A 26,383-nucleotide genomic window follows, 5' to 3' on the forward strand; every position below is an offset into this window, starting at 1 on the left:
CTATGAGATCATTGAGAAAGACTAGAGATGGAGGAAAACTAGGCAAAGAACAAGACCTTGAGGGAGAGCCATGTTTAGTGTACAGGACGTGGCTGGTGACCAGCAAAGCATACTGAGAAGGAAGGGTGAGATGGATAGGAAAACCAGGAAGAAGTGCAGTCTCACAAAAATCTAGAGAACAGAGCCTAAGTGTTAGAAGGAAGTGCTCAAAAGTGTTAAATGCTACAGAGAATCACGAAGGATAAAGATAGAACAACTCATCAAAGTTAGACATGAGAACATTGGTATCTTTAGAGAAATCACTTTCAATAAACACAGCTTATGTGTCCACTGTATGCAGACCACTGTGCTAGGGAGATGCAAAATTTAGGGAAGCTTCGTATCTGGATGTGGGCAGCTAGGTGGCACAGTGGATACGGTGCCAGACCTGGAGTCAGGAAGACTCTTCTTCCTGGGTTCAAATCCAACTTCAGACACTTACTAGCTGTGTGACCCGTTTGCTTCAGGTTCTTCATCTCTAAAATGAGCTCGAGAAGGAAATGGCAAACACTCCAGTATCTCTGTAAAGAAAACCCCAAATGTGGTCATGAAGAGTAGGACATGACTGAAAAACGACTCAATCAAGAATCTGGATAGTGTACAAAACCAGATAATGCTAAGTCCTACACTACATGTAAGTGCATTCAAAAATTATGAAGTACTATGTGAGATCCAAAGGAGAAGGACAAAGCAATACAGGGAGGCCTCAGGGAAAGGATATTATTTGAGTTGAGGGTTAAAGATTGAGTAGAAGTTCAATAGATAAAAGTGAGAAAGGAAACTGTCTTGACAGAAAATATGATCAAAATATGCAGGGTGTATCTGTTGGGAGACAGTACAGGGAATGGAGACAAAGATTTAGCCTAGTTTAGAATATGTGGAGGCGAGTGGTACAAGGAAAGGCTTGAAAGGTAGGGTGGTACCAGATTGTTGAGAAGCTTAAATGCCAGGCAGAGGAGTCTGAACTTAACTTAGTCGGCCCTAGGGAGCTCATAAAGAATTTTTTCAAGTGTAACAAAATTAAATTTATACATAAGTTTATTCTGGCAACTGTATGAAGTCTAAACTACAGGATGGGTAGAATGGAGGTGGCAAACTCTTGGGGAGGCTAGTTCAATTCTATAAGCATTAAATACCCATTATGTGCCAGGCATTGTTAAATAGTATGTCAATAGAACAGGGATAGTAATAAGGGTTTTGACTAGCATGACAGTAATAGAAATAGAAAGTAAGGGCAGGATGGGAGGGGCATTGTGGAATCAAAACAGCTTGATAACTGGGTATGAGTGAGAGAAAGGGAAGAGTTAAATAATAATTGCTAGCATATATAGTGCTTTAATCTTGAATAAAATATATATATGTATATATAAATTTCATTTGATCCTTACAATAAGTCTGGGAGGTAGGTGCTCTTATTACCATTTTACAGATGAGAAAACTAAAGCTGAGAGATTAACTTGTCAGGGTCACAAAGTTAGCAAGTGTCAGACGTAAGATTCAAACTCAGATTTTCTTTTCTTTAAGTTTTATACTGCATCCACTGAGCTGCCTAGCTGCCTAAAGTATTAAACATAGAACGTTGGATTACTGTTGATGCTACTGAGAGAAATAGTGAAGTCAAGGAGAAGAAGACTTAAAGGCTAAGATTATGTTTTATTTGGAACACATTTAATTTGGGTTGCCAGCAGGACATTTAAATGGGGGTCAGATGAACTTCAGAGGTCATCTAATCCAACCCATATATGATTGAGAACCCCTTTATATGTCCTGTAGGTAGTTGGAGATTTAGGTTGATGCTGTGCCATCACACCTGGCACAGGATATCCACTAAATATTGTGGACTGAATGAACATTGCAAAGGTAAGTAAATGCTACTTACATAGAAATATGTAATGTTCCAAAAGATAGATGGTAAAATTTAGAAACATGTTAGAGGTCCTTATAAACAAAAGGCTAACCAACTGGCCTGTGGCTTAGTTCTAGTGACCTTCTCAACATTCATCCTTACTGTTTACTTTTCTTAAGCTTGTTTCAGATTCTGGGATTCTCCTTCTCTAATAACCCTTACCATGTGGATCTAGAATCAAGGCAATCTCTGGTACCCTGATTTCCAGTCTCACTCCAGGTGTGTAGTAGCATGAAGGTAATAAAAAGCATTTTTGTTGCCCTTAGAATGTCTACATAAGACTAGATACAACCCAATGACACCTCTATGAAAAACTACTTTTGTTGTTGTTCAGTTGTTTCAGACTCTCTGTGATGCCATTTGGTTTTCTTTTGGCAAAAATACTGTAGTGGTTTGCCATTTCCTTCTCCAGCTCATTTTATAGATGAGGAAACTGAGGCAAACAGGGTTAAGTCACTTGCCCAGAGCCACACAGTAAGTGTCTGAGGCTGGATTTGAACTCATGAAGAAGAGTCTAGCTAGTCATAGCTTGTGTGAAGCCAAAGTGTCCGAGGCCAAATTTGAACTTAGGTCTTCCTGACTACAGGCTTGGTGCTCTATCCACTGTACCACCTAGCTGCCCATAAAAAAGTACTTTGCTGTTTATAAAAAAGACACAGCATACAAGAATGGGCGTGAACTTGAGGGTGACAAGCTACTGCCACACCTCTCTTAACATTGTTTCTTCTTGTCTGGAATGAGGGGCTTAGACTAGATAACTTTGAAACTCAGGTTCTGTCCTCTTTTAAAAACATATTGTGCACTTTATCCAAGTTACTACATATGGAAAAATATATTTTAATAAAATTTTACTGTCTTTTGTTTTTACGTTGCCTAGATTTCCCCTTTTTATCTTTCCTCCTTTAATACAGGACATCTTCAAATTTGAGTGAAAGGTTACTCCTGGTCTGCCAATGATTCTGGGCTCTTTGTAAATGTCTCTCCTCTTTATGGAAATCATTCTTTCAAGATAAACAGGGAAATGCCAATTAGATTGGACTCTGATGTCACACATGTCCTAATGAACTAGGCTGAAAATGAAGATTTGAAGATGCCCATGGGGGAAACTGATTAACGAAGAACAAGAAAAAGAAGAATTGACTATATCCTTGTCCTCCATTAGCAAACGAATGTACATGACGTTTTGCACCAACTCTGGTTTGCATTCTGCTTATATAAACTTACATAGGTGATGTTATAGGGGCAAATAAATAAAAAGAGAATAACTCCTTTTGTGGAAGTTGGACACTTTTGCTAGCTATCTTACTTGCTGTATGTAACCGAAAAAATGAGAAGCCCCAGTTCTGCAACACTGCTTTTGATTTTGGATATTCACTCCACAGGTCAGCGTGAAACAGGGAATTTACTCTTTAGTGAAAATAAACAATATCCAGATGATACATAAGAATCAAGAAGTGGTAAATAATATGCAATTGGCAGAATGTTATTATAAAAATTTTTTAATTCACTCTTACTTTACATTAAAATTTTATAAGCACCATATCATTTACTGTCAATCTAAAAAGAGGAGACTGGAATGCTCAAGTCAACGACAAACAGCAAGCATATGATGGGAGGTTACAGCTATGTGGAACACATGAACAAGACCATATTTGGAAAGGTCCACTTGGAACCAAGTGACAATGCACAAAACTGGAATCTGGCATTGATTTATTTGAACTCTGCTTTGTCAGAGGCCAAAGCTTACATGTGTGTAAACATCAAAAGAAACATTGTGTCAACTTTACAATTTGATAAAACTTGTATTACCCTGAAAGGATGAATGTTGCCATCTTATTGTCTTGACCTGTGCTTAGCCGGTGGCTCAACAAGACTGGCTGTGTTAAGATTGAAATGGTGCAAAGAGACTATGTTCCACATTGTGCAAGTCATTAGCAAGGCCATCAGAATGTGTACACTTCTATATAATGATCTGACCAATATTTGACTAATGTAACTGGAAAACTATACATTTTTACCAAAATGTTTTAATTTGGTCCCATGTTAAAAGACCTGATAGCCAAGTTGGTTTTATTTTTTAAATGAAAATTCACAAGCATGTACCACAACAAAACCACTACAACAATGTTTTCTGGTCTAGGCATAAAAAGTATGGCTTCTACTAACACTAAAACATACAAAAAATAAACTACAAAAATCGTTTACACTTGATTTCAGAAAAAAAAGCTTTCTTCAAGAAAAATGGATTTTTTTTCCTTAGGCTATCCACAAAGGAATGCAAGTAACCAATAAATACAGTGTGCTTTCTCCATATAGACATATATACACTTGAGTCTTTGGCTTATGTTTATTTTCTTTAAAAAGAATTTTATGTGATCCAGCCATCATTGCACATTAAAACAAAATAAGCCAGTTAAATATATTTATATATTTATATAGATCTGCTACACTTGAAACGTATAAAGAATGGATTTTTTTTACTATCAATTTGCACAGCTTTTTTTCTTCTTTTTAAATTTTTAACATCTTTTATCAAAAGAATGAGAAAAAATGCCATATAGGAAATATTGATTCATGCAACAGGTGAGCCCAGAGGCGGCTGCATATCATATCAACTGTACAAACACTGAAAAGTCTCTATTTGCCCCCCAGTTGGCTTAGTCTGGTTCTTATTAAATATAACTTTGTGGCACTAAATTTTAATATTGTTTACAGGCATAGAAACTGATTGAGTCCTCTTATTAACATACACAACTTCATAAGAAAAATACTTTTGCATTTAAAATGTAAATGTTCCCCCCCCCCCCCAACACTTAAATTTCTTCACAGGTTCAACAGGTAAATTAGCTGCTGGTTCAACAGCTGACCAGGTTTTAATTGGGATTCACTTTCCATGTCCAGTCCAACTATGATGACTCAAGGTACTCCAAAGCCACATCATAGCAGAAACGGTACTGTTCCTAAAATATGTCAAGATAAAATAAAGAATTAGAAAAGATACTAAAAAAAAATTTTAAAAGGAATGATGGCAATGAATAACTTTAATTTCAACTATAGCCTAAGCCACATTTAAGGTATGCTTTAATGACTTTTTTTGGTTGCATTTTATAAGTTTAACTTGCAAACAGAAAGCCTTCACCTTCATCTTGTAGTTAATCTAAAGAGACTGTAGAAAAACATGGACAAGAATTGTGTAAGCAATTCTTGAGACTGCACCTTCCATACCTTCTGCATTGGTGGCAGTAGCTCTACAGTACACTGATAAAACCCCTGGTTTCCATCAAAATCATTTTCTGAAATGGGCACTCATATTTTGACTCTTTGAGGCTAACCTTAAATGACCACTGTCTCAAAACCCTAACAAACCAAACAAATTTCACCTGTCCCTCTTCATCAAAGACTCGAAAGAAAATTTTTGGAGAGTAAAACATATGTTGATCTGCAGTTACTTTTTAAAATTAGCATTTAGCTCAACTTTTTTTTTCTTGTTTTCAGAATTTACTCTTAATAGTAACTTATAACTTATTTGTGTTCATTAACTTCAACAAATTAGGCTAGTTGAAATTTGTTTTAATTAGAAAACAATCTAAATGAAACTATTTCTAATTTAATATTTAAAAATACATTCAAGTAATCAGAAGTTGAGTGAAAAAAAACGTTAACTAGTAGAAGACCTTAGGGAAACTAAGGCAATAGAAAAAATACAAATCACGAAGTAGAAAATTAGCGGGAACATAGAAGTTTCCTTGGGTTTAAGAAAAATAGTTGTTCCTTCGAAAAAAAATGTTTAAGAACATCTATAAGAGGTAACCACAGAGCTAAAGAATAAGATTAATTATTCAAAGGGCAAGATGAAAACTATGGGCCTGGTTTAAAATTAGAAACAAAACAAAACAAAACAGAATTGATGTTTGGAAAGAACTAGCAGAGGAAAAGTTAAAAGAGGAAGCTACAGCTTAGAGATAAAAACCAGAGATCATGGCCTAGGTGGCTTTTAAAGTCATTAGATTTTGATTAAGAATTTTAGATATGACCATTCATGGGCATTGCTAGGTAGACATTTTTAAACTCTATTTTAGAGGATAGGAGAGAACACAAAAAGATAAAAAAGATAATTTATATTACATAAATTGAAAGATTTTGCATGAACAAAATTAGTTCCAAAAGGATAAGAAAGGGAATCATAGCTTCAGGAAACAAATATTTTCACCAAACATTTCTGATAAGGCCCTATACTGAAGCAATAGCAGAAATTAACATAAATATAGAAGTCATTCATTAATGGATAAGTGGTCAAATGATATTGACATTTTTCAAAAGAAGAACTGCAAGTTATTAACAACTATGTGAAATATAGTCACCACCAAGACACCATGATGAGGGCAATACAAATTAACTCAACAGTAAATAAGCAAAGACAGCAAAAGATGGAAATTGTTAATGTTAGACATGTTATGGGAAGATGAGCATATAAATACATGGTTGGCAGAGCTCTGAATTGATATAACCATTTTGGAAAACAGTTTGGAATTATGCTGAAAAAAAAGAAAAAAGAAAAAAGAAATTGGAAAAAAGAAAGTGAGTAAAATGTCCATACCCTTAGACTCAGAGATTTTCATCGCTAGGTATATACTCCAAGGAGGTCAAAGAAAGGGCCCATATACACTTTTTGAGGTAGCAAATAACTAGAATCGAAGTAGGTGCCCATTGAAATATAATGGAATGTTTCAGCATTATAAAAAGCAATAAATATGAAGAATTCAGAGAAGCATAAAAAGACATAAATTGATGATGTAGAATGAAGTAACTATAACCAGGAAAACAATATAGACATTGACTACAAGATAAGCACTAAGAATGATAATTTAAAAAGAAAAGAAACTGAAACCTCTTTAATTATAATGACCAAACTTGGCTTGGTAAAGAGTTGAAAAATGCTCTCGCTCCCCTCTTTGCAGAAGTGAGGGACTATTCGTGTATGTATCGTACCATAGATTCTGATCTAGAAAGAGTTTTAGAAGGTCGCCATGTTAGACCATCTCATTTTGCATATGAGGCACCAGGATGTTAAGTGACTTCCTTGGATCTCATAATTTTACAGTGCCTCAGGCACCATGCCATACTGCTTTTGATATAAAAAAACTGATGTCAATAACATTAAGATAAGAATAAAACATAAAAATATCCTAAATATGGAAAAGTCTCAAAGAGCCATGGATTTCAATTACTAAACTCCAAAGACCACTATATCTTTCATCCCAGGTAGAGACATATACATATGGCTCTTTAAAATCTTTTAGGTTTTATATCATTGAACACACAAGACTAGTTGAGTAAATAATCTCGGAGTATGCATTTCACTTTGGCCTAATAGTAATACATTAAAACTGGACCATTAAAGGAGATAGTTATTATAAGACCTTTTAAGTCTGGGGCCATTATATTAAAAAGGCTTCTATATTCACCAGAAAAATAAGGAGAGACCTTATTTACTCATATTATTTACAAGTAAAAAGATGCTAATATAAAGCCAAATGATGGCAAAGGATGGTTAATTTACATAAATAAGTTAATTGTAATTTTGAATTCACAGTCAGACTAAGTACAATGAATAACTTTATGTACGTTTAAATAAAATGAAAGATTTAATTTTTTTTTTTGCATAGGCAGTTGTGGTTAAGTGACTTGCCCAGGGTCACACAGCTAGTGTCAAGTGTTTGAGGCCAGATATGAACTCAGGTCCTCCTGACTCCAAGGCCAGAGCTCTATCCACTGCGCCACCTAGCTGCCCCTAAATTTCTTGTCACACAGAATATCCCAAAAGTCTTGGTGTAGTTTTAAGTTATTCAGCTTAATATCCGGCAATGCCTGAAACATCAAATTCTTGTGCTCAATTTCTATGGGGGAGGAGAAAAAGAATAGAGGGGGAGGAGAGACAGAGCATGCCAGCAGCCTTAAAAGTGAAAGAATATCAACCCAACTCTTCAGATTTGCTTCAGATAACAGCATAACCTCAATATGCTTCATCCATAAGCAGGAAGTGGTGAGCATTTTGGTTTAAAAAAGTTTTTTCTTAATTGAGTCGTTTCTTTTAGTTATCTGATCATCTTGATATACATGGGGCAAGCAAGAATGCTGCATTGGTTTTTCTAGTCTGTTTTCTTACTAACAGCTGCTCCTGATCACGTTATATAAAACATACATGCACCAACTACAGAAACACATGTCTTCCAGCAATGTGGCAAATTAGAGCTGAAATGTGGTACAGAATTTTATATAAGTACATATGTATGCATATGGGTTGATAGATTCAAGAGTGAATATTAGGTGACTGTGTGCAAGACATTATGCTAACCATTTAACAAATACACTTTTTTTTAAATGAATGTAGTTAATCAACATTAGAATAAAATGTTCAGCATCTGGCTCATGATGAAACAGGGCAATGTTCTCTTATTGTGAATACTAGCACACCCAAGCAGTAATACTTAGAATTCTCAAGTCTCAAGAAAAATATGCTTTTGACGGTGTGACAACATGTAAACTGATGTTCATGCTATTCAGGGAGTTGCTTAGTAACAGATCTCTTAGAGTCACATGCACACTTTATTAATCAGCAAGCACTTATTAAATGCCTGCTATATATGTATTGGATACTGTGGATACAAAGAAAAAAGTAAGAATCCCAGACCTCAAGGAGTACCCATTCTATTGCTGAAATGCAACATATTCACAGAGAAATAAAGACAGAACACAAACAGAATAAATATGCAGTTTTGGGGGTTAGGAAGCACTAACAAAAGGGAGAATCAAGAAAGGCCTGGTGAAGAGACAGAGAGCATTCCAGGAACGGGGGGATAGTTTGTCAAAAACATGGAGGCAAGGGACGGAATGTCATGTAGGGGGAACCATTAAATAGTCTACTTTGACTAAATTATTGAGTGTGTCAGGGGTAGTCCTGTGTATCCAACCTAGAAATATAGACCAGAATCAGATGGGAAGGGCTTTAAAACCCAGACACAGAAGTCTGTACTGTATTCTAAATGCAAGGGATAATGAAAACCTCTTGAGGAAAGGAATGGTATGGTTAGACTTGAGCGAAAGCTTAAGAAGATCAATCTGGCAACTGCGTGGAGGATGGGTTGGAGATGAGAGAAACTGAAAGCAGGGAGCATAATTAGGCTGTTAGAAGTGTTCATGCAAGGCCTGGACTGGGGTGGATGTGAGATGAGTAGAGTAAGGTACACATGTGAGATATATTGAGGAGGTAGAACTAACAAGAGAAGTGGGGAACATGTGACAGTGAAGGGTTGAGGATGCCTCCAAGTGGTTAACTCAGCTCACTGGAAGGATGGTAGTGACAGGGTATGGGCTCTGAACCCCTTCCCCTTTGAACTTTCCCATGAATTCCAGGAACCCAGCCCCTGAACTCAGATCCCTGGCATTCACCTAAGGAGGCTTGGTGAATAATCCTTTCAATTCTTTAACCCAGCCCTCCCTCAGGACCAGAGCCATGCTTTAATCCCATCTAGATTCCTTCAGTTACCCCCCAGTCACCCCAAACTATTGGCCACACCATAAAAAGGTCAGTCTCATCTACCAAATTGCTCAGATTCCTGGTTGTCAATACAAGTATCACAAAGGATCAGATTCTTAAAATCCATTTACTAGCTGTGTAACTCTGGGCTAGTGTAATCCTTCTAGGATTGTTGAGACAATCAAATGAGATAATAATTGTAAAGTGTTTAGGAAAATGCCTGGTACATAACAGGTGCTATAGAAACACTAACTATTGTTGTTGTTGTTGTTATTAATGGGGAAATTAGGAGAAGGGCTAGGTCTAGGAAGAAAGATAATGAACTCAGTTCTGGATATGCTGAATTTGAGATGCCAATGGTGCATTGAGATTGAAATGTCAGGTAGGTAGTTGGAAATGCAATTCTGGACAGAGATGAATACTGTATATGCAGATTTAGGTATCATTGGCAAATTGATGATGGTTGAATTCATAGAAGCTCATTCAAGACAGAGAAGAGTAATGTATACGTAGATTTGGGATTTGTTTGCAAGTTGATTACTGTTGAATCCATAGCAGCTCATGAGGTTAAGAAAAACAAAAGTATGTAAAGATAGCAGAGGAAAGGGTATAGGGCAAGTCCCTAGCCTGTATAAGGGAAGGGATATGGATGATGATCCTGCAAAGGAAACCCAGAAGGAACAAGATGATGGGTAGGAAGTTATGAAAACATATCATGAATCCCCAGGGAGGCAAAAGTATACAGGAGTAGCTGATCAACAACTTAGTAAGACAGCATGGAACAGTTCAAAGGGCACTGGCTTTGTAGTTAGAGGACTTGGGTTCAAATCCAGCCTTTAGCAATTATTATTTGTGTCATCTTGGTCAAATCCTTGGTCCTCAGTTTCTTCATCTACAAAATGAGATTGGAATACATGCCCTCTGAGGTCACTTCCAGCTCTAGATATATGATCCCAGGATGGGGACAAAGAAAAGGCGAAAGAACAATAAGATCACTAGTGATGTGGGAGAGAACATTTTCAGTTCAGAACTGCAAGCCAGACTGTGAGGTGTTCAGAAGCGTGTAGGAAGTTACAAAGTGGAAGCAATGAGCTTCCATAGCTTTTTTTAGGAGATTTGTGGAAGGAAAGACAGTTTAGAAGACAATACTGTGAAGGCATGGCAGGGTCAAGTGAAGGTTTTTTAAGGATAAGGAAGATTTGGGTTTATTTGTTTGTAGTAGGGAAGGAACCAATGGATAAAAAGAGGTTGAAATGTAGGCGAAGAAAGGTGGTGATTTAAGGGGCAAACTGCTAAAGATGATGGTATAAAGGGCACAAGTAACAGAGTTGGCCTTAATAAGGAGAGCTCTCTCTCCAGCAGAGACTGGAGCGAAGGAGAAAATGCAGGATGATGCCGACGTGATCTGAAATGTGGAATAGGAGAGGGTGGCCTTAATTTTTTCCATGAAGTATGTGACAAGGTGCTCTGTTGAGAGGAGGGGGGGGATCTGTGGGTCAGACTAATAGATTTTCCTGGGAAAAGAAAAGAAGATCTAGAGCAGCTGTTTTGAGGTGTAAAACAGAATCGATCAGAGTGAAAGGATGGGCAAGCAGCAGTGAGGGCCCAACTGAGATTAAATAACATAAATTTTCAGACGCTGTCAATTAGGTTGTATGATCTTCTTCACTAGCATTCAGTTGCATGTAAGCAGGAGCAGAGAAGCTGTAGGAGTAATCCAGAGTTAGGGTTTGGAAAGGGATGAGCAGCTTTATAACAGCAGGGCAAGGGACTCAAAGGATAGAGCCAGTGTAAAATTGAAGTGGTTGATTAAAAGGCAGAGATACCAAAGGGAAGAAAGTGAGGCTAGAGCAGTGGTGGATGCCCCAGGAAAGCAGGGAAGAATGGAGTGACTGAAGGCTGCATTGAGGATTCGGTATGATAACTGTATATCAGTCCATTCTGAATACCTCAGAATTACGGTGTTAGGGGGAAAAATGAGAGTAGGTGGTTAAAATGAATTAACTAAATTTTATGAGACAGGAAACCACTCTCAGTATGAATCAGCATGAATTTTTTTCTCTAATAAAAAAAGACATTTCCTTTGGCTACTGCAGTTAGCTATTTGGTGACATCATTGTCCACATTTGTATGCTGAGAGACAATAAAGGCATTTTAACCAAGAAATGGGCAGAGACTATCTTTTTGCTTTCATTGCCATGTTGATAACAGACACTGTCACGACCAATTCAGGGTTATTAAGGGCTATCATCATGGTGTACTAGAAAGAAGGTTAGATTTGGAGTCAGATTTCAAATCCCACCTCTTGTTATTCAGCTGTTATTTAGTTGTTTCTGATTCTCCATGACTCCATGTGTGGTTTTCTTGGGAGAGACACTGGAGTGGTTTGCCATTTCCTTCTCCAGCTCTTTTTTACCATGAGGAAACTGAGGTGAACAGAGTAAAGTGATTTGTCCAGGGTCACGCAGCTTGCAAATGTCTGAGGCCAGATTTGAACTCAAGAAGATGAGTCTTCCTAACTTCACCCCCAGCACTCTATCCACTGTACCACCTAACTGCCCTAAGTGTTACATACATGCTCTCTACCTCTCTGGGAATCAGTTTCTAAATCTCTTTGATGATGAGGTTGGACTAGATGACTTCTAAGTTCCTACCAGGTCTAAATCTATGATGCTATGGTCCCATAATCCTATAGCTGTGATTATATGCTGTGAGCTGTAGTTTGCTGTTGTCCCCATACTGTTTTGCTTACATGAATATCTTGGTTATTGAAGCCTGAAGCTTAGTTCTTCTGGAAAGTTAACTGTGCTAAGAAAATCAATTTGCCTATTCATTCCATAGAATGTAAGCTCCTTGAGGTTAGGGAGTTTCAATTTTTTTCTTTGTATATCCAAGGCCTAACACTGTGCTTTTCACATAAGAGTTGGATAGTTGGTTCATAAATGAATCCAATCTGGATCACATGAGAAACAGGATCAAGGTAGGTGAGAAAACCATGACAGCAACCTGTTATAAAGCTACGGCAGTGGTTTCTTCCCTGCCCTTGCCTAGGAATAGTATTGTTCATATAGACAACTGCTATCTTCCAGAAAGTTTCATCTACCCATTTGTAGATTTAAAGTGATGCTAGTAGGCCTAGACACCAAAGAGAACAAAGAAAGAGGATAAGGACACATATATACAAAGTATATATAGTAGGTTTTTCATGTTACAAAGAACTACAAACTAAGGGAGTAAGCATAAATTGGGGAATGGCTGAACAATTATGGCATATGGTATATGTAATGGAATACTATGAGAATTTCAGAGCAACTTGGAAAGATTTGTATGAACTGATGCAGAATTAAGTAAATAGAAACAGAATGATTTATACAACAATAACATTGTAAAGACAAACAACTTTGAAAAACTTAAACAGCACTGATCAGTACAACGACCAATCATGATTCTAGAAGATTGATGAAGAAGCATGCTGCCCACCTCTTGACAGAAAGGTCATGGATTCAAAACACAGAATGACATAGGCAGTGTTGTACATGGACAATATGGGGATTTGTTTTGCTTGACTATGCCTATTTGCCAATGTTTTTTTTTTTTCCTCTAAAGATTTATTCTTGGGGGTGGAAGGAGGTGGATGGGAGAGAAAATGAAGGTTTGTTCATTGAAAAAAAAATTAAAAGAGTTGAAGTGATGGTACAGAGGAGATCAGTAGCTAAGTATGATCAAGAACTGTCCCTTATGGGCAGTTTCATTTGCAAGCACTTTAATTCTCTTTCCAACAATAATATGATCCATTTAATCTTACAGCACTAACATATACTAAATGTTTAAAGAAACTGTTCAATATTCTAATTATTAAATCTTAATTTTCTTCTTCAAATTATTAAGCCATTATTATAATGTATCAAGACTGGTTTATGATACCTACATTTATTCAGAGGTCAAAATGACACTGTGTTTTTGCCTTACAGAGAGAAAAAGCTGATAGTTACCAATTGGAAAGGTAGCATCTAATTTACAAATAAATTGTATAATGAAGATCAGAGATTCATTAATATATTGAGGATAAGTAAAATAGGCTTCAGTCGTCATTGAAAATATTTGCATGATCAAAATATTACTGAAACACAAAAAGAATTTCTTCAGCTTAATGTTTTGCACCAAACTACAGAACATAATGAGATCAAAGAAAAAAAAACACACTCAATAAGCATTCCTTCCTTGTTCCCTCCTTTTCTTTCTTTCCTCTCTCTCTTGCTTTCTTTCCTCCCTTGTACTAAAGAATCAAACAAAAGGATGAAATCTTTTTTAAAAAAAATAAACATTAAGAGGAAAAACTACTTTCTGATAAATATTAACAATATTCTTATCTCTCTATATTTTACCCATGCCTACTAAAATAGTAAGACTACTGAGATTGAGATTTTCACTGTCTTGGGCACTGGCTTTTCTGTTAAAACTGAATTCATCTATGACATGAAAGTTATTAGCACATGTTGTGCTAATAAAACATAATTAGACCCTATAATTCTCTCAGGTACAAGAGAAATGACTCTCTTCATCTCTGGCACATGAATAGAACTTGTAGTAAGTAAGGATTTTATGTGAGCATATCATAGAAAAATAACAATGAACTACTGATTCTCTCTTTGAGGTAAGGAATAGCCTAGAGAGATGCATACTAACCCCACCGACACATTTGGTGTCCCTATATAAAGGTGCAAGAAGTCAAATGAAAAAGTCAGAATAGGACTGATTTCTCAAGTTCCTCTAAGCTATAAGATTGTATGATTAGACAACTTACCGGAGCTTCCACCATGTTTGGCTTGCTGTTCCGTAAGGTTTTGACAGCATGGAAAACATCAACAACATTCTGTCTTTTCACCATTTCCACAACAATGCCTATGGCACAGAACATTCCACTTCGTCCTCCACCATTCCTGAAGGGAGACAAGGAAAAAAAGACAGAAAAGTGAATGACAGTATTAAAAATCATACTTATTTTGTGACCACAACTCAGGTCAACTTGTGTGTCTATAGAGGTGAGCACAATATTGAATCCCTCAGAAAAAACTACTTCCCTTTTATTTCTCCTCTCTTAATTTGGGTGGGGAGAGGGGTGGGAGAGGCAGTGTTCAAAGGTAGTATGGCAGTGTAGAGGTAGACTCAGATCCAAGAAGACTTAGATCAAATCCTACCTCTGACACCTACTGACTGGGTGACTGGGAGAGTCATTATACCTTTCTGTGCTGTAAACAACTCCCTGAGACTACATTGCAGATAAACTGTTGAGCAGACTAACTAGAGAGAGTTACCCATATCAATAACATTCTTTACCCAAGAATTTGTGCTTATGATGTCTGAAGCACTGCCAACTAGGAAACTGGGCATGTAATAGCTTTTTGGTGTCAAACAAAAATAGGAAAAAGGAAGCTACAAAGAGAAGAATCTGAGAAAGCAACTTACATAATACACTGAATACAAGAGTACACATCTTGACACCCCAAAGGGGGTCAGTAGAGAAGTGAATTACAGGACTTTAGGACTATGCAGCAGGAAAAAATAATGAAAGAATGTAGTGTAGTTTGTAAAGGAGGGTAGTTGCTAGTGCGAGGTCAAACAGGGCGAATTGTGAAGTAAAGGAAGTTCCAATGTGACCAAAAAGCCATACTCACAGACAATGAATGATGGTCCGCCCTTCCCCTTCATCACACTCCTCTTGCCATTTTTCGACCTGCAGGATCAGCTTCAGGAATGATCGTTTGGATCCAGGGACTTCCCGGTGAGAAGCCCACCCTAAGTACTGAAACTGCTGCACCATTAGATACCCTTCTTGTGGCTGTGGGAAGAAAAATATTCATAGGAAAATAAACTGTGATTGTGACTGTTACTAATAGGTAGAATATAAAACTCATTTGATATCATGCAGTAAATTATGTTTACTATAGAAAAAATCTCCCTGGTTTAGGTACAAACTGTCCACATTCAAGCAAAGAAATGTGTCTCATCAAAAATATTAAAAATCCCCAAAGCAAGGTCAAGTGGTGCCATGCAAGAGATTCAACTGATGGGACTATGACATAATTTCTGTTTTTTTCATAAAAGCTTATTGCCTAAATACAAAATATTTATAGATTTTTTTAAAACTGAAAAACTGCCAAGAAAAAAAAAAAGATTTCAGTTGTAGTTCTGAAAATTTTTCATGGTGCACACTTTCTTAACTCCACATTGATAGTTTCTCAGTGAAAATATTTCCAAAGCAATTTTCCTGAGAGATGTGCAGACATAATCAAGTTTCACCTAAGCAGGCATTTAAAATGTATACTAATATTATTGCTTTTATTGAAGAGAGTATTTTAAAGTTTTCTTTATAAGGAACAGTAGAATTGACCGTTTGTGATTATGGCCCAGAATGTCTTTATCATTACTTAGAAAAAATGTTTCTCCACTAAAGTCCTACCTCAATGTATCATCTCGGTACAGAGGTGACCCTGGGACCTAAGCCATGACTATTGAAGAAAAGCTAAGGCAGGTCTTACAAGATGGAAAGGTTTTGAGGTATGGACTCAGTGACGGACTGTGAATCTTCTAAGGATCAGACTTACCAAGTTTAGAGAGCCTTATCACCAGAAAGCTGGACAGAGGTAACAAATGTTTCTGGACATAGCAACTCAGAAATCACTCCTAAGGTATATGTAAGGGCTGCAATCTATGTGGGTGGAACCAGTACCCACACTGATAAAAGTCATGAATTCTTTAAAGTAAAAAAGAGTTAATTATGCTGAAATACAGCTGCTGCCATTTGTGGAGATCTCTGAAATGATAAATAAACTAAAAGTAGATCAAATACTTTTACCATTGTAGTTTGGACCCTAGAAAAAAATCTTGCTTCTCTTTAATATCTAATTGGAGGTGACATACTTTTTTTTTATTAATACTCCTTTTTATGCTCTGCTTCCTTGTTGGCTATATTTAAAGATGTAACCATTTTCATTGTATATATTAGGGAGGAGGGAGACCATGACATCTTAATTTATTATTCAAGGAAAATGTAGGGGTCCCACTATAGGCTGGGCAGTAAAAGTAATTTGAATGCCACTGTTTCAAACAAACCATAGCATAGGTGAACATTTCTGCTCTTCTATCAAAATGCCTTTTTTGAAATGAATGACAATCCTAATGAACCGTGTAGTCATTCCCAACATGGTGAACACATGGAAAAGTACTTGTCCTGGCTCATGGGTCAGGACAAGACTAGCAACCTCTAATGGGTTAAGCATATTTGAATTGAGATTTCCAGAAGTAATAAACTACTGCAAAAACCCACTAAGAGAGCTAGCTTCCAACTGTCAGCATTTCTGTTTGCAGGTTGCATATTTTACTCCGGCACTAAAGCACCAAATGACTACTAGCCTCAGCGCTGAAGATGTAAAGTTTATTAATTTTTTTCCCTTGGTGTCTGAATAGAATTATACTACACCATTAATATTATCTCCACTAGTGATATCCCAAAACATTCCAGTTAGAATGACTGAACAATTGCTCACCCTTGTGAGATTGCATATCCGAAAAATCCTGTTGATCACATCACAATCCATTGCACAGGACATGCATTCTACTTGAATGGGCCCATATCGCAACATGCCTTCTTCAGGCCAGTACTGTGGGCAGCCCTAGATGATGAGTATTGTGGAAGGAAATGAAGATGGTGATTAGACTTTCAAATGTCCAAGGTGCAAAGAGAATTGTAGCACTACAGCATGATTTTAGAAAATTAAGTGCACGTAATACAACAATCACATTATAGGTATCAACCTGGGTCAAGTCGACTTCGTTTAACATCACAATGGAGGTACAGCCATAATCATATACTAATCTCCAGAAGTCTTTCACAGTGTTTGGCAGAGGGTACTGTGTGACGATAAAAGCAGCAGGCTGTCTGTAACTCTGTAAAGAAACAGGGTGGACAGGGAACATTAGGACTGTAGATTCATGAGCCAAAGCGATAACACTTCCCTGTCACACAAATCGGGCAAAACAGTCTCATATCCAGCCCTGGCAAAGCTGCTGCTTAATCCAGAGTGTTTTTAATTACAGCTTCTATAGTTCAGTGTAACCAGCTACTTTTGCTTCCAGATAGTATCAATTAAGATTCTCTACCCATGCATCCAAGAGTAAAATCCAACTTAATCTTTATACTCAGCATATACCACAGCGCCTGGAACATAGGTGCTTAATAAGTGCTTACAGACTAAGTGAATGAATACGGAGAAAAGAAGAGCTAGAGAATTTCTTTAGGACTCTTCTCATGGTCCTCTAGGACCCACTTAAATGGCAGAAAACCATTAAGCATTCTTATTATCTCTTTCATAGACAATGATTTAGTCAATTCACTAAGATGGATGCACCATTTCCTTAATGCTGATCTAAATTATCAGTGTACTGCTAACTCATTTGTAACATAATATCTTGACTATTTGTAAATGTTTTAATAGCATTGTAGGAATTGATCTTCTGTCTGTTAAGCATGCTGCCATATAGGAATGTCATTAACTCACTTCCTTCTGAGCTTGATGTATCCCATAGGATTACTTCTGGATGGTCTTTTGACTCTACATAGAAAATGGAAGTGGGAGAACTTGAGAGGAGCAATATATATGGTTTAGTGTTGGCCCTATGTTTCCAATACTTTTATCCATTTTCTGTTGTAATTGCCATTTCTCTTTTAATTTTGGGGTGTGCAAAATAGTAACAGTGACACTTTTTGTAGTAGGACAGAAATGGAAACAAAGTTGGTATCCAATGACTGGGGAATAAACAAACTGGCATGCAACAAAATGAAATATTATTATGCAGTAATAAAGATTATGAGGATGAGAAAAAAAGCCATGATAATGTACATGAACTGATACTGAACAAAATAAACAGAACCACAAGATAATCTATATGATTCATACAATGCAAATGAAAGTATCATTTAAAAGAAGTTGAGCTCTGAGTAATGGAAACCCAGTAACAGGTCCCAAGGTCAGATCATGAAATGTATTTGCCTTTTCTTGGTAGACCAGTGTGGAACTACAAGAGTAGACTGTGGCACATAATGTTTGATGTCATTCACTGAGTTACTTTTGCTTAACTTTTTTCCTTTTTGCAAAGGAAGGTTCAATTCCACTGTTGGGAGAAAGAAGCTGGGAAGTGGTTTATACAAAAATGACTGTGAGGTATAATCAAGGCAGAAATTAAAAGTATTTTAAAAAATGTTAATGCATTGCTGATACATCAATACACTCAATGACTAAACTAGATGGACAACTGAAATATTTGATAAATTTGTAAAATTGCAAATTTTCCTTTAAGTTCTTGTTTCCCCCTTTTTTCTTCTTATATATGTTAAAAGTAGAATTCAGGATTGAAAAAAAAACAGTTTAAGTAGTACAGTGTAGTCACTACAAAATTTCTTTTATACATCTCCAAGCCTGGCTTCTCTTTTGAGTGAACCTTCACCATACCAACATTAGAAGTGCTTATGTCTTCCACCAAACCCACAAATTCAAGATGTCCCAAATTGAGCATATTTTACCCTAAACCTGCCCTTCATTCTAATTTTATTGTTATTGACATTTCCATTCATATCCAGTGTCCTATCCTCAGAATCTTATAAATTTCTTTGTTTTCTTACATCTCTGATGACTAAGCAGTCACCAAGTCCCATTGAATCCACGTCTATAACACCTCTTGCATTTGTCCAGTACTTTTTTTTTTGCATTGCCAACACCAAAATATAAGCCCTCATTATCAGCCATCTAGACCATTTCAATAGTCTCCTAATAGGTCATTGTGTATCCACTATCTCCCTTCTCCAAGTCACCCTCAAGTCATTCTGTTGCCAGAATAATTTTTCTTATATATAGATCTAATCACATCACTCTTCTGCTTTCAAGTCTTCACTAACTCCCTATTGCCTACTGAGTGAAATTCAAATTCCTTGGCCTGACATACAAAATGCTAGAAACTTTTCAAATTTATGGAATAATTCTTTCCTCTATGTACTGTTCTTTCCATCTAAATTTCCCCAAATTATGGGGCATCCATATTATGTTTGGGCTACAATTAAGAGCTTTAGTTAAATCGTTAAAATTACATAGGAGTTTCAACTATGAAATATTTCTTTGGTGATCACCTGAGGGGATAAGGAAGAAGAGTCAGGAGGGTATAAAGTCCAGGCCTCACAATGCAATATGAAGAACAGAGAAATACATGAGGGAAATACTAGGCAAAAAATTCCATGTTGTTGAGAACTTTCTCCAATAATTTTCTTTTGTTTCCTTTTTAAAGAAACTTGTATTTCTCTCATGCCTTCCTGATACAGTTTTGCTAATTAATTTTATATTTAGGCTGCATGCTTATTCTTTAGTTGTTACGTAAGCAGTTCTCAGACAATTAGAGTCTAGGTACATGTAGAATTTTTTTCAGGGTCCTAGAGGTTCAAATCTGCCCAGCCTACAACAAACATCTGATCAATTAAGAATTGATTTGAGGTTATATAATATTTCCTAACATGAAGACCCAAAGAAATATTTGTTAATTATAAATTATTAGGGCATAAAGTGTTAGAGATAGAAGATTCTCGCTTAACATTCTGTATTTGGTGATTTTAGTCAGTTATTTACTGTACTCAAAACAGATCTACAGAATGTTGTTCTCTGAAAACAAATGAGATGAAAATAATTTCTAGGCAGATACTCAAAGAATAGAATACGAGAATTTCCTATCAAGTTATGAATATTTTAGTTCCCCAAATACCCTTTTAGTGAAAAACTCCAAAATAATTCTTAAGAAAAAGAATTAGTACTTCAAAAATGTTAACGGTTTTCCATTGTGGATTAATTTGCTGAAGAAGAAAACCAGTAAGTGTTCTTTCTCATTATGCAGCTTTTTAAGGCACTCTATGTGAAGAAAGAAGTAGTCTCTTACATCCATAAGAGCAGCATTGATGTAGTTACTACTCTCCCCATCGATAGTAATTAAGAAAGGCAGACATCTGTCAGGTGGCAGCATATCCATGAAACGGTTCTTGTCATGGTTCCTTGGCAGGCAGGCTATGCTGCAATCTTCTGCTTGTAGTCGAGGAGTTACAGAATTTAAGGTCTAAAGAGAAAGGGCAAGCCCAGGTTAAAACATAGTGACCTTCATGCAATCTGGTGCATACTATTTGGTTTAGGTCAAGAATGAAATTAAGATGTGTACAAAATGATGGCATCCACCAGACTGGCAAGTTGATAGACTTTCTAGGTAAGACTAATGAAGCCTGAGATGTGGAAAAATCATATAGCACGTGCTGTTAAATATCCCTCTGTCCTTGATGTACCCCCACTGAAAAAGAATAAGGAAAAAAATTAAAAACACAGAAATGTGTGAAAAAAAAAAACCTCTATTCTGCACAAAAGAAAAATCAAACCAACTAATTCGAGGTCATTAGGCTACATTGAAGTCAGCAGCTAAAGTATAAACAAAAGGAGGAGTACCATATTTTTAGGAGGCAACACGGTCTAATTCAGGGGTTCTTAACACTTTTTGTGTGTGTCACGAACTTCTTTGGCAGTCTGGTCATATTTTTGAATGCATAAAATAAAATATACAGGATCACAAAGGAAACTAACTATACTGAAACAAAGATGTATTTTTCCCCTTACCCAAATTCACAGACCTTCTAAAACCCACCACTGGACTAGGCTCCATGGAACTCAGGTTAAAAAATCCTGGTCTAGTGGGAAGAGCCCAAGGTGTAGAGTCAGAATACCATGGCTCTGGAGTCAGCTCTTTCTCTCAGTAAAACCACGTACCTGGAGGCATGCTATGATTCTAGTGAAAGTACTGGGGTTATTCACAAGAAAGGAACAGAACCAGCTTTTACTATAATTAATGAGCTTGGATTCTACAATATGATGAAGGGTACATAAGGTCAACTTTGTAAGATTGCAGGAGAGAAAAAGAGTTGTAAATATACATAAATCACCAATCTCGTCAGAATTTTTTTTAAATGTTCCTTATTTTATCCACAAATCCTTTGTGTTTGAACTTACATGTCCTTCAAAATGCAAGACAGCATAGCTTATTAATATTAAAATGACTTCATAACATAGATAATGAAAAGAATCAAAGAAAATAAGGTTAAAGGTTATGGATTTGATATGAAAGATCTCATTAAAAAAATTAAGAGTTCCCAGAACTAAATGTCCTCAGTTGCTTATATGAAGAACCCTTAGTAATTGAAAATACCTGAAATTCATCTTTGAGATGTGATGAGTTAGTCTGGGAGTCTATTCTAATCATATCAAAATATGCAGCTTTGAATTCACAGACAGGTATGGCAGTTTCTCCACATAAGCAGGCTTCTAGAATGGCATCATGAATAAAAATGTACTGTTCCTACGAAAAGAAGAAAAAGGAGGAAAGTACTTTGGAATTTTAATAAAACTTTCTTTATCCAAGGGTAAAGAATACAAAGAGCTCTCTTTATGTAACCTTTCCGAAGGACACTAATATTTTTCTACAAACATGTAAGATTTGTGATTCCAAGAAAAAAACAAATAAACCAACCTACCATCTTGTTTGATGAATGTTAGAAAGCAATAGGTCCATTAGAGATCAACTAATTTACCTCTGTTTGAACCATGTTGATGCGGCGAGAACGGAGGGCTTTGACACAGTTGTAAATGTCTACCACACCTTCTCTTTCAGCCATGTCTAGCATGATGTCAATCACTATGTAACATCCAGTTCGTCCAGCGCCAGCACTGAAAAGAGATCACGTAATAAGTACAGTTGTCTCTGGTGATTGTCCAAGGCCTCTTTCACAACCACATAGGCAAAATCATTATAATTTACCAAAATTCCATTCCTTTTTGAAATTAATCCATCTCTGTACATCATGGTGTCACAAGACACAAATTTAATTGAAAGCACAGAACACTACACACAACTCATAAATACATACAAAAAAATACCATCTGGTTTGGTTTAATAAGTTAAATCTCTAACTATGGAAAATCTCATCAAAATCCATTACATCATTATTTTATGTATTTAGACAAACCATAGATGAAGCAACATTACGTGAATTACAACTTCATAAAGAAAAGGCGTGACTTAATAGTGAGCCTTGGAACTGGCTATTAATCCTATCCTGATAACTAGCATTATCAAATGAGGCCACTATATATGCACTTGATTTCCCTTCTCTTCCCCCACCAAAAACAAACAAACAAACAAACAAAACAGATTAAAAACCCCTACAAACTATGGATACAATGAACCACAAAGGGTAGAAAAACTGCTATTACTATTCCTGTAACAATGGGGAGGATATTTTGATGCTAAAACAATGGCATGATTGATTCAATTCAGTGACACAAACCAATCAGTTCAGCCAAATGAATTAAGGACCAAATGGATATATTTGTATTAATTCAGACAAACACCTGGGTTATTGACTTGATCTTTCATTTTCTAATCAGTTCTTGGGTCATAACTCTGGAAATAACTATGTCATAAATGAGTAAAATCATCTAGGCCTTACAAATTAAATCAAATCTCTTGAATTTGAGGTAGAAACGAATAAATAACTACTAACCATGACAGCTTGTACAGTATATATTATAATTTTCCATTACAAAGCAAAATACTTCATTCTGTGCAAACACTAAGAAAGGTTCTAAGGACTGGGATTAGGTTGTAAGCAGAATTAAGGATTACCGTCAGATTTTACACAAGAAAACCTGACATTCTATGTCACAAGTAGGTCTCTTTCATTTCAAAGGAGCTCATTTTGCACTCTAAGAAAAGAAAAAAGTACTGAACACATATATATTTTTAAAATGATCCAAACCTTGAAACGTAAGGATATTTTCGATTTGGATGATGGCAACTATTCACAAATTGTGAATATTGTGGTTTCCCTCTATTTAGTGCTTAAAACTGCAAATAACAAAACAAACAAAAGGGCCAAGTTCTTAGAGCTTAAAGACATGAGCACCACATAAGCCTGGGTAAACTGATGGAATTAGAAGGTACTGTAGGAGAGCTGAGGGAGGAAGAGGAATGAAAAGTGCCACGGAGAAGGGAAAAAGTCATTGTTAGAAGGCAACTTCATTTCCCAAAAGGCATGACTAAATGTGTATTGATAGATTCCCTCCTCCCCACTGGGGTAATACTTCTTCAGTTTTATGACAGAAGCTGTTGGAGAAAAAGAAAAGTCCCTTTTCTAAAGTTAAACTAGAAAGTGGAAAATGATACCTTTGAAAACAGAAACCTAACTGAGAAACTCAGAGCATCCCCTTGATCATGGAAATACTAAGATGTGAAACTTTTTGTGACAAGTCAACAGATCCCTCCATTGAAGGGCTATTTTATCTCAGGCTCTAAATTCTTAGCTCTATCTATTAACATTATTCAACTGATGCTCAGATTGAGAGAGCATCGCTTCTTCAGAAATCCAAGCAAAACAACCTTTCTGCTATCATAAGAGCTCTCTTTTTTTTTCACAAGGGTCCATATTTTTATTTTTTTAAACATTTTTATTTAAAGTATTGAGCTTCAAATTCCATCCTTCTCTCTCTCTCTCTGTCTCTCTGTCTCTCTCTGTCTCTCTCCCCCCTCCCTGCTCCCTGAGATGGTAAACAATCAGATATAGGTTAAACATGTGCAATTATGTAAAACATTTCCATATTAGTCATTTTGTACAAGGAGACTTGAATAAAAGAAAAACATGAATGAAAGAAAGAAAGAAAAAAGGAAGGAAGAAAGAAAGAGAAAGGAAAGAAGAAAGGAAGGAAGAGAGAAAAGTAGCATGCTTCAGTCTGTATTCAAACAATATCAATTCCTTCTCTGGAGGTGAATAGTATGCTTCATCATTAGTCCTTTGGGACTGTCTTGAATCATTGAATGGCTGAGAATAGCTAAGTCATCCAGTTCTTTATCGAACAATATTGCTGTTAGTGCATACAATGTTCTCTTGGTTCTGTTCACTTAATTATGCATCAGCTCATGTAAGTCTTTCCATGTTTTTCTAAAATTATCCTGCTTGTCATTTCTTATAGCACAACAATATTCCATTACAATCATATGCCACAGCTTGTTTAGCCATTCCCCAACTGATAGGCATCCCTTTGATTTCCAATTCTTAACCACCACAAAAAGAGTTGCTATAAATGTACAGACAGGTCCTTTTCTCTTTTTGGGTATGTCTTTGGGATAGAAACCTAGCAGTGGTATTGCTGGATCAAAAGGTATGCACTAGCCCTTTGGGCCTAGTTTCAAATTGCTGTCCAAAATGGTTGGATCAGTTCACAACTCCACCAACAGTGCATTAGTGTCCCAATTTTTCCTCCATCTCCTCCAACACTCATCATTTTCCTTTTCTGTCATATTAGCCAATCTGTTAGGTATGAGGTGGCACCTAAGAGTTGTTTAAATTTGCATGTCTCTAATCAATAGTGATTTAGAGCACTTTTTATATGACTATAGATAGCTTTGATTTCTTTGCTTGAAAATTGCCTGTTCATATCCTTTGACCATTTATCAATTGGGAATGACTGATATTTTTTATACATTTGACTCAGTTCTCTATATATTTGAAAAATAAGACCTTTATCTGAAATACTTGCTACAAAAATTTCCCCCCAGTTTTCTGTTTTCCTTATAATTGTGGTTGCATTGGTTTCGTTTGTGCAAAAACTTTTAAATTTTATATAATCAAAATTTTCTATTTTACATTTTGTAATGCTCTCTATATCTTCTTTGGCCCTAAATTCTTCCCTTATCCATAAATCTGACAGATAAACTATTCTATGCTCTCTTACTTTGCTTATGGTATCACCCTACAGATGTAAATCATGTACCTATTTTGACCATATCTTGGTAGTCAGTGTGAGACGTTGGTCTACTCCTAATTTCTGCCACACAAAAATCCTAGTGATTTTTGTCAAATAATGAGTTTTTGTTCCAAAAGCTTGGATCTTTGGGTTTATCTTACACTAGATTACTATGGGCATTTACTATAATGTAATTTGTATCTAATCTGTTCCATTGATTTACCACTCTATTTCTTAGCCAGTACCAGATTGTTTTGATAATTACCACTTTATAATACAGTTTGAGATCTGTTACAGCTAGATTGCCTTCTTTGACATTTTTTTAATTGATTTCCTTGATATCCTTGAGCTTACGTTCTTCCAGATGAATGTTGTTATTATTTTTTCTGGCTCTAGAAAATAATTTTGTGATAGTTTGATTGATATAGCACTGAATAAATAGATTAATTTAGGTAAGATTGTCATTTGTATTAGATTTGCTTAGCCTACCCATGAGCAATTAATATTTTCCTAATTGTTTAGATCTGACTTTATTTGTAGGAAAAGTGTTTTATAGTTGTGTTCATATAGCTCCTGGGTTTGTCTTGGCAGGTTGATTCCCAAGTATTTTATATTGTTTCTTGCTGCTGGACTTTGTTGGTAACATATAGAGATGCTGATGATTTATATGGGTTTATTTTGTATCCTGAAACTTTGCTAAAATTAATAATTTCAAGTAGATTTTTGGTTGATTCTCTAGGATTTTCTAAGTATAACACCATATCATCTGCAAAGAGTGATGGTTTTATTTCCTCATTGCCTATTCTAATTCCTTTGATTTCTTTTTCTTCTCTTATTGCTATAGCTAACATTTCTAGTACTGTATTGAATAACAGTAGTGATAATGGGCATCCTTGCTTCACCCTTGATCTTACTGGAAAGGTTTCTAGCTTATCCCCATTACAGATTATACTTGCTGATGGTTTTAAATAAACATCACTTGTCATTTTAAGGTAAACTCCATTTATTCCTATGCTCTCTAATATTTTT

General features: G+C 36.1%; 1 protein-coding gene across 2 annotated transcripts in view; it reads right to left on the reverse strand.

Moving 5' to 3' along the window:
- Positions 1 to 3,428: 3,428 nt before the first annotated feature.
- Positions 3,429 to 26,383, reverse strand: part of PTPRK (protein tyrosine phosphatase, receptor type K) — a 723,664-nt gene continuing 700,709 nt past the window's right edge. For both annotated transcript variants that reach the window (XM_027848590.1, XM_027848589.1), the window contains exons 23-30: positions 22,144 to 22,279; positions 21,762 to 21,911; positions 20,457 to 20,630; positions 17,298 to 17,429; positions 17,030 to 17,155; positions 15,158 to 15,321; positions 14,287 to 14,422; positions 3,429 to 4,905 (exon numbers count right to left, since the gene is read on the reverse strand). In XM_027848590.1, coding sequence (XP_027704391.1) covers positions 4,852 to 4,905; positions 14,287 to 14,422; positions 15,158 to 15,321; positions 17,030 to 17,155; positions 17,298 to 17,429; positions 20,457 to 20,630; positions 21,762 to 21,911; positions 22,144 to 22,279 — 1,072 coding nt within the window. In that variant the 3' untranslated portion in view covers positions 3,429 to 4,851. The remainder of the gene's footprint in view (positions 4,906 to 14,286; positions 14,423 to 15,157; positions 15,322 to 17,029; positions 17,156 to 17,297; positions 17,430 to 20,456; positions 20,631 to 21,761; positions 21,912 to 22,143; positions 22,280 to 26,383) is intronic.

The sequence above is a fragment of the Vombatus ursinus genome, unplaced genomic scaffold (assembly GCF_900497805.2).
Source record: "Vombatus ursinus unplaced genomic scaffold, bare-nosed wombat genome assembly UNPS02006779.1, whole genome shotgun sequence".
In the NCBI taxonomy this organism is placed as follows: domain Eukaryota; kingdom Metazoa; phylum Chordata; class Mammalia; order Diprotodontia; family Vombatidae; genus Vombatus; species Vombatus ursinus.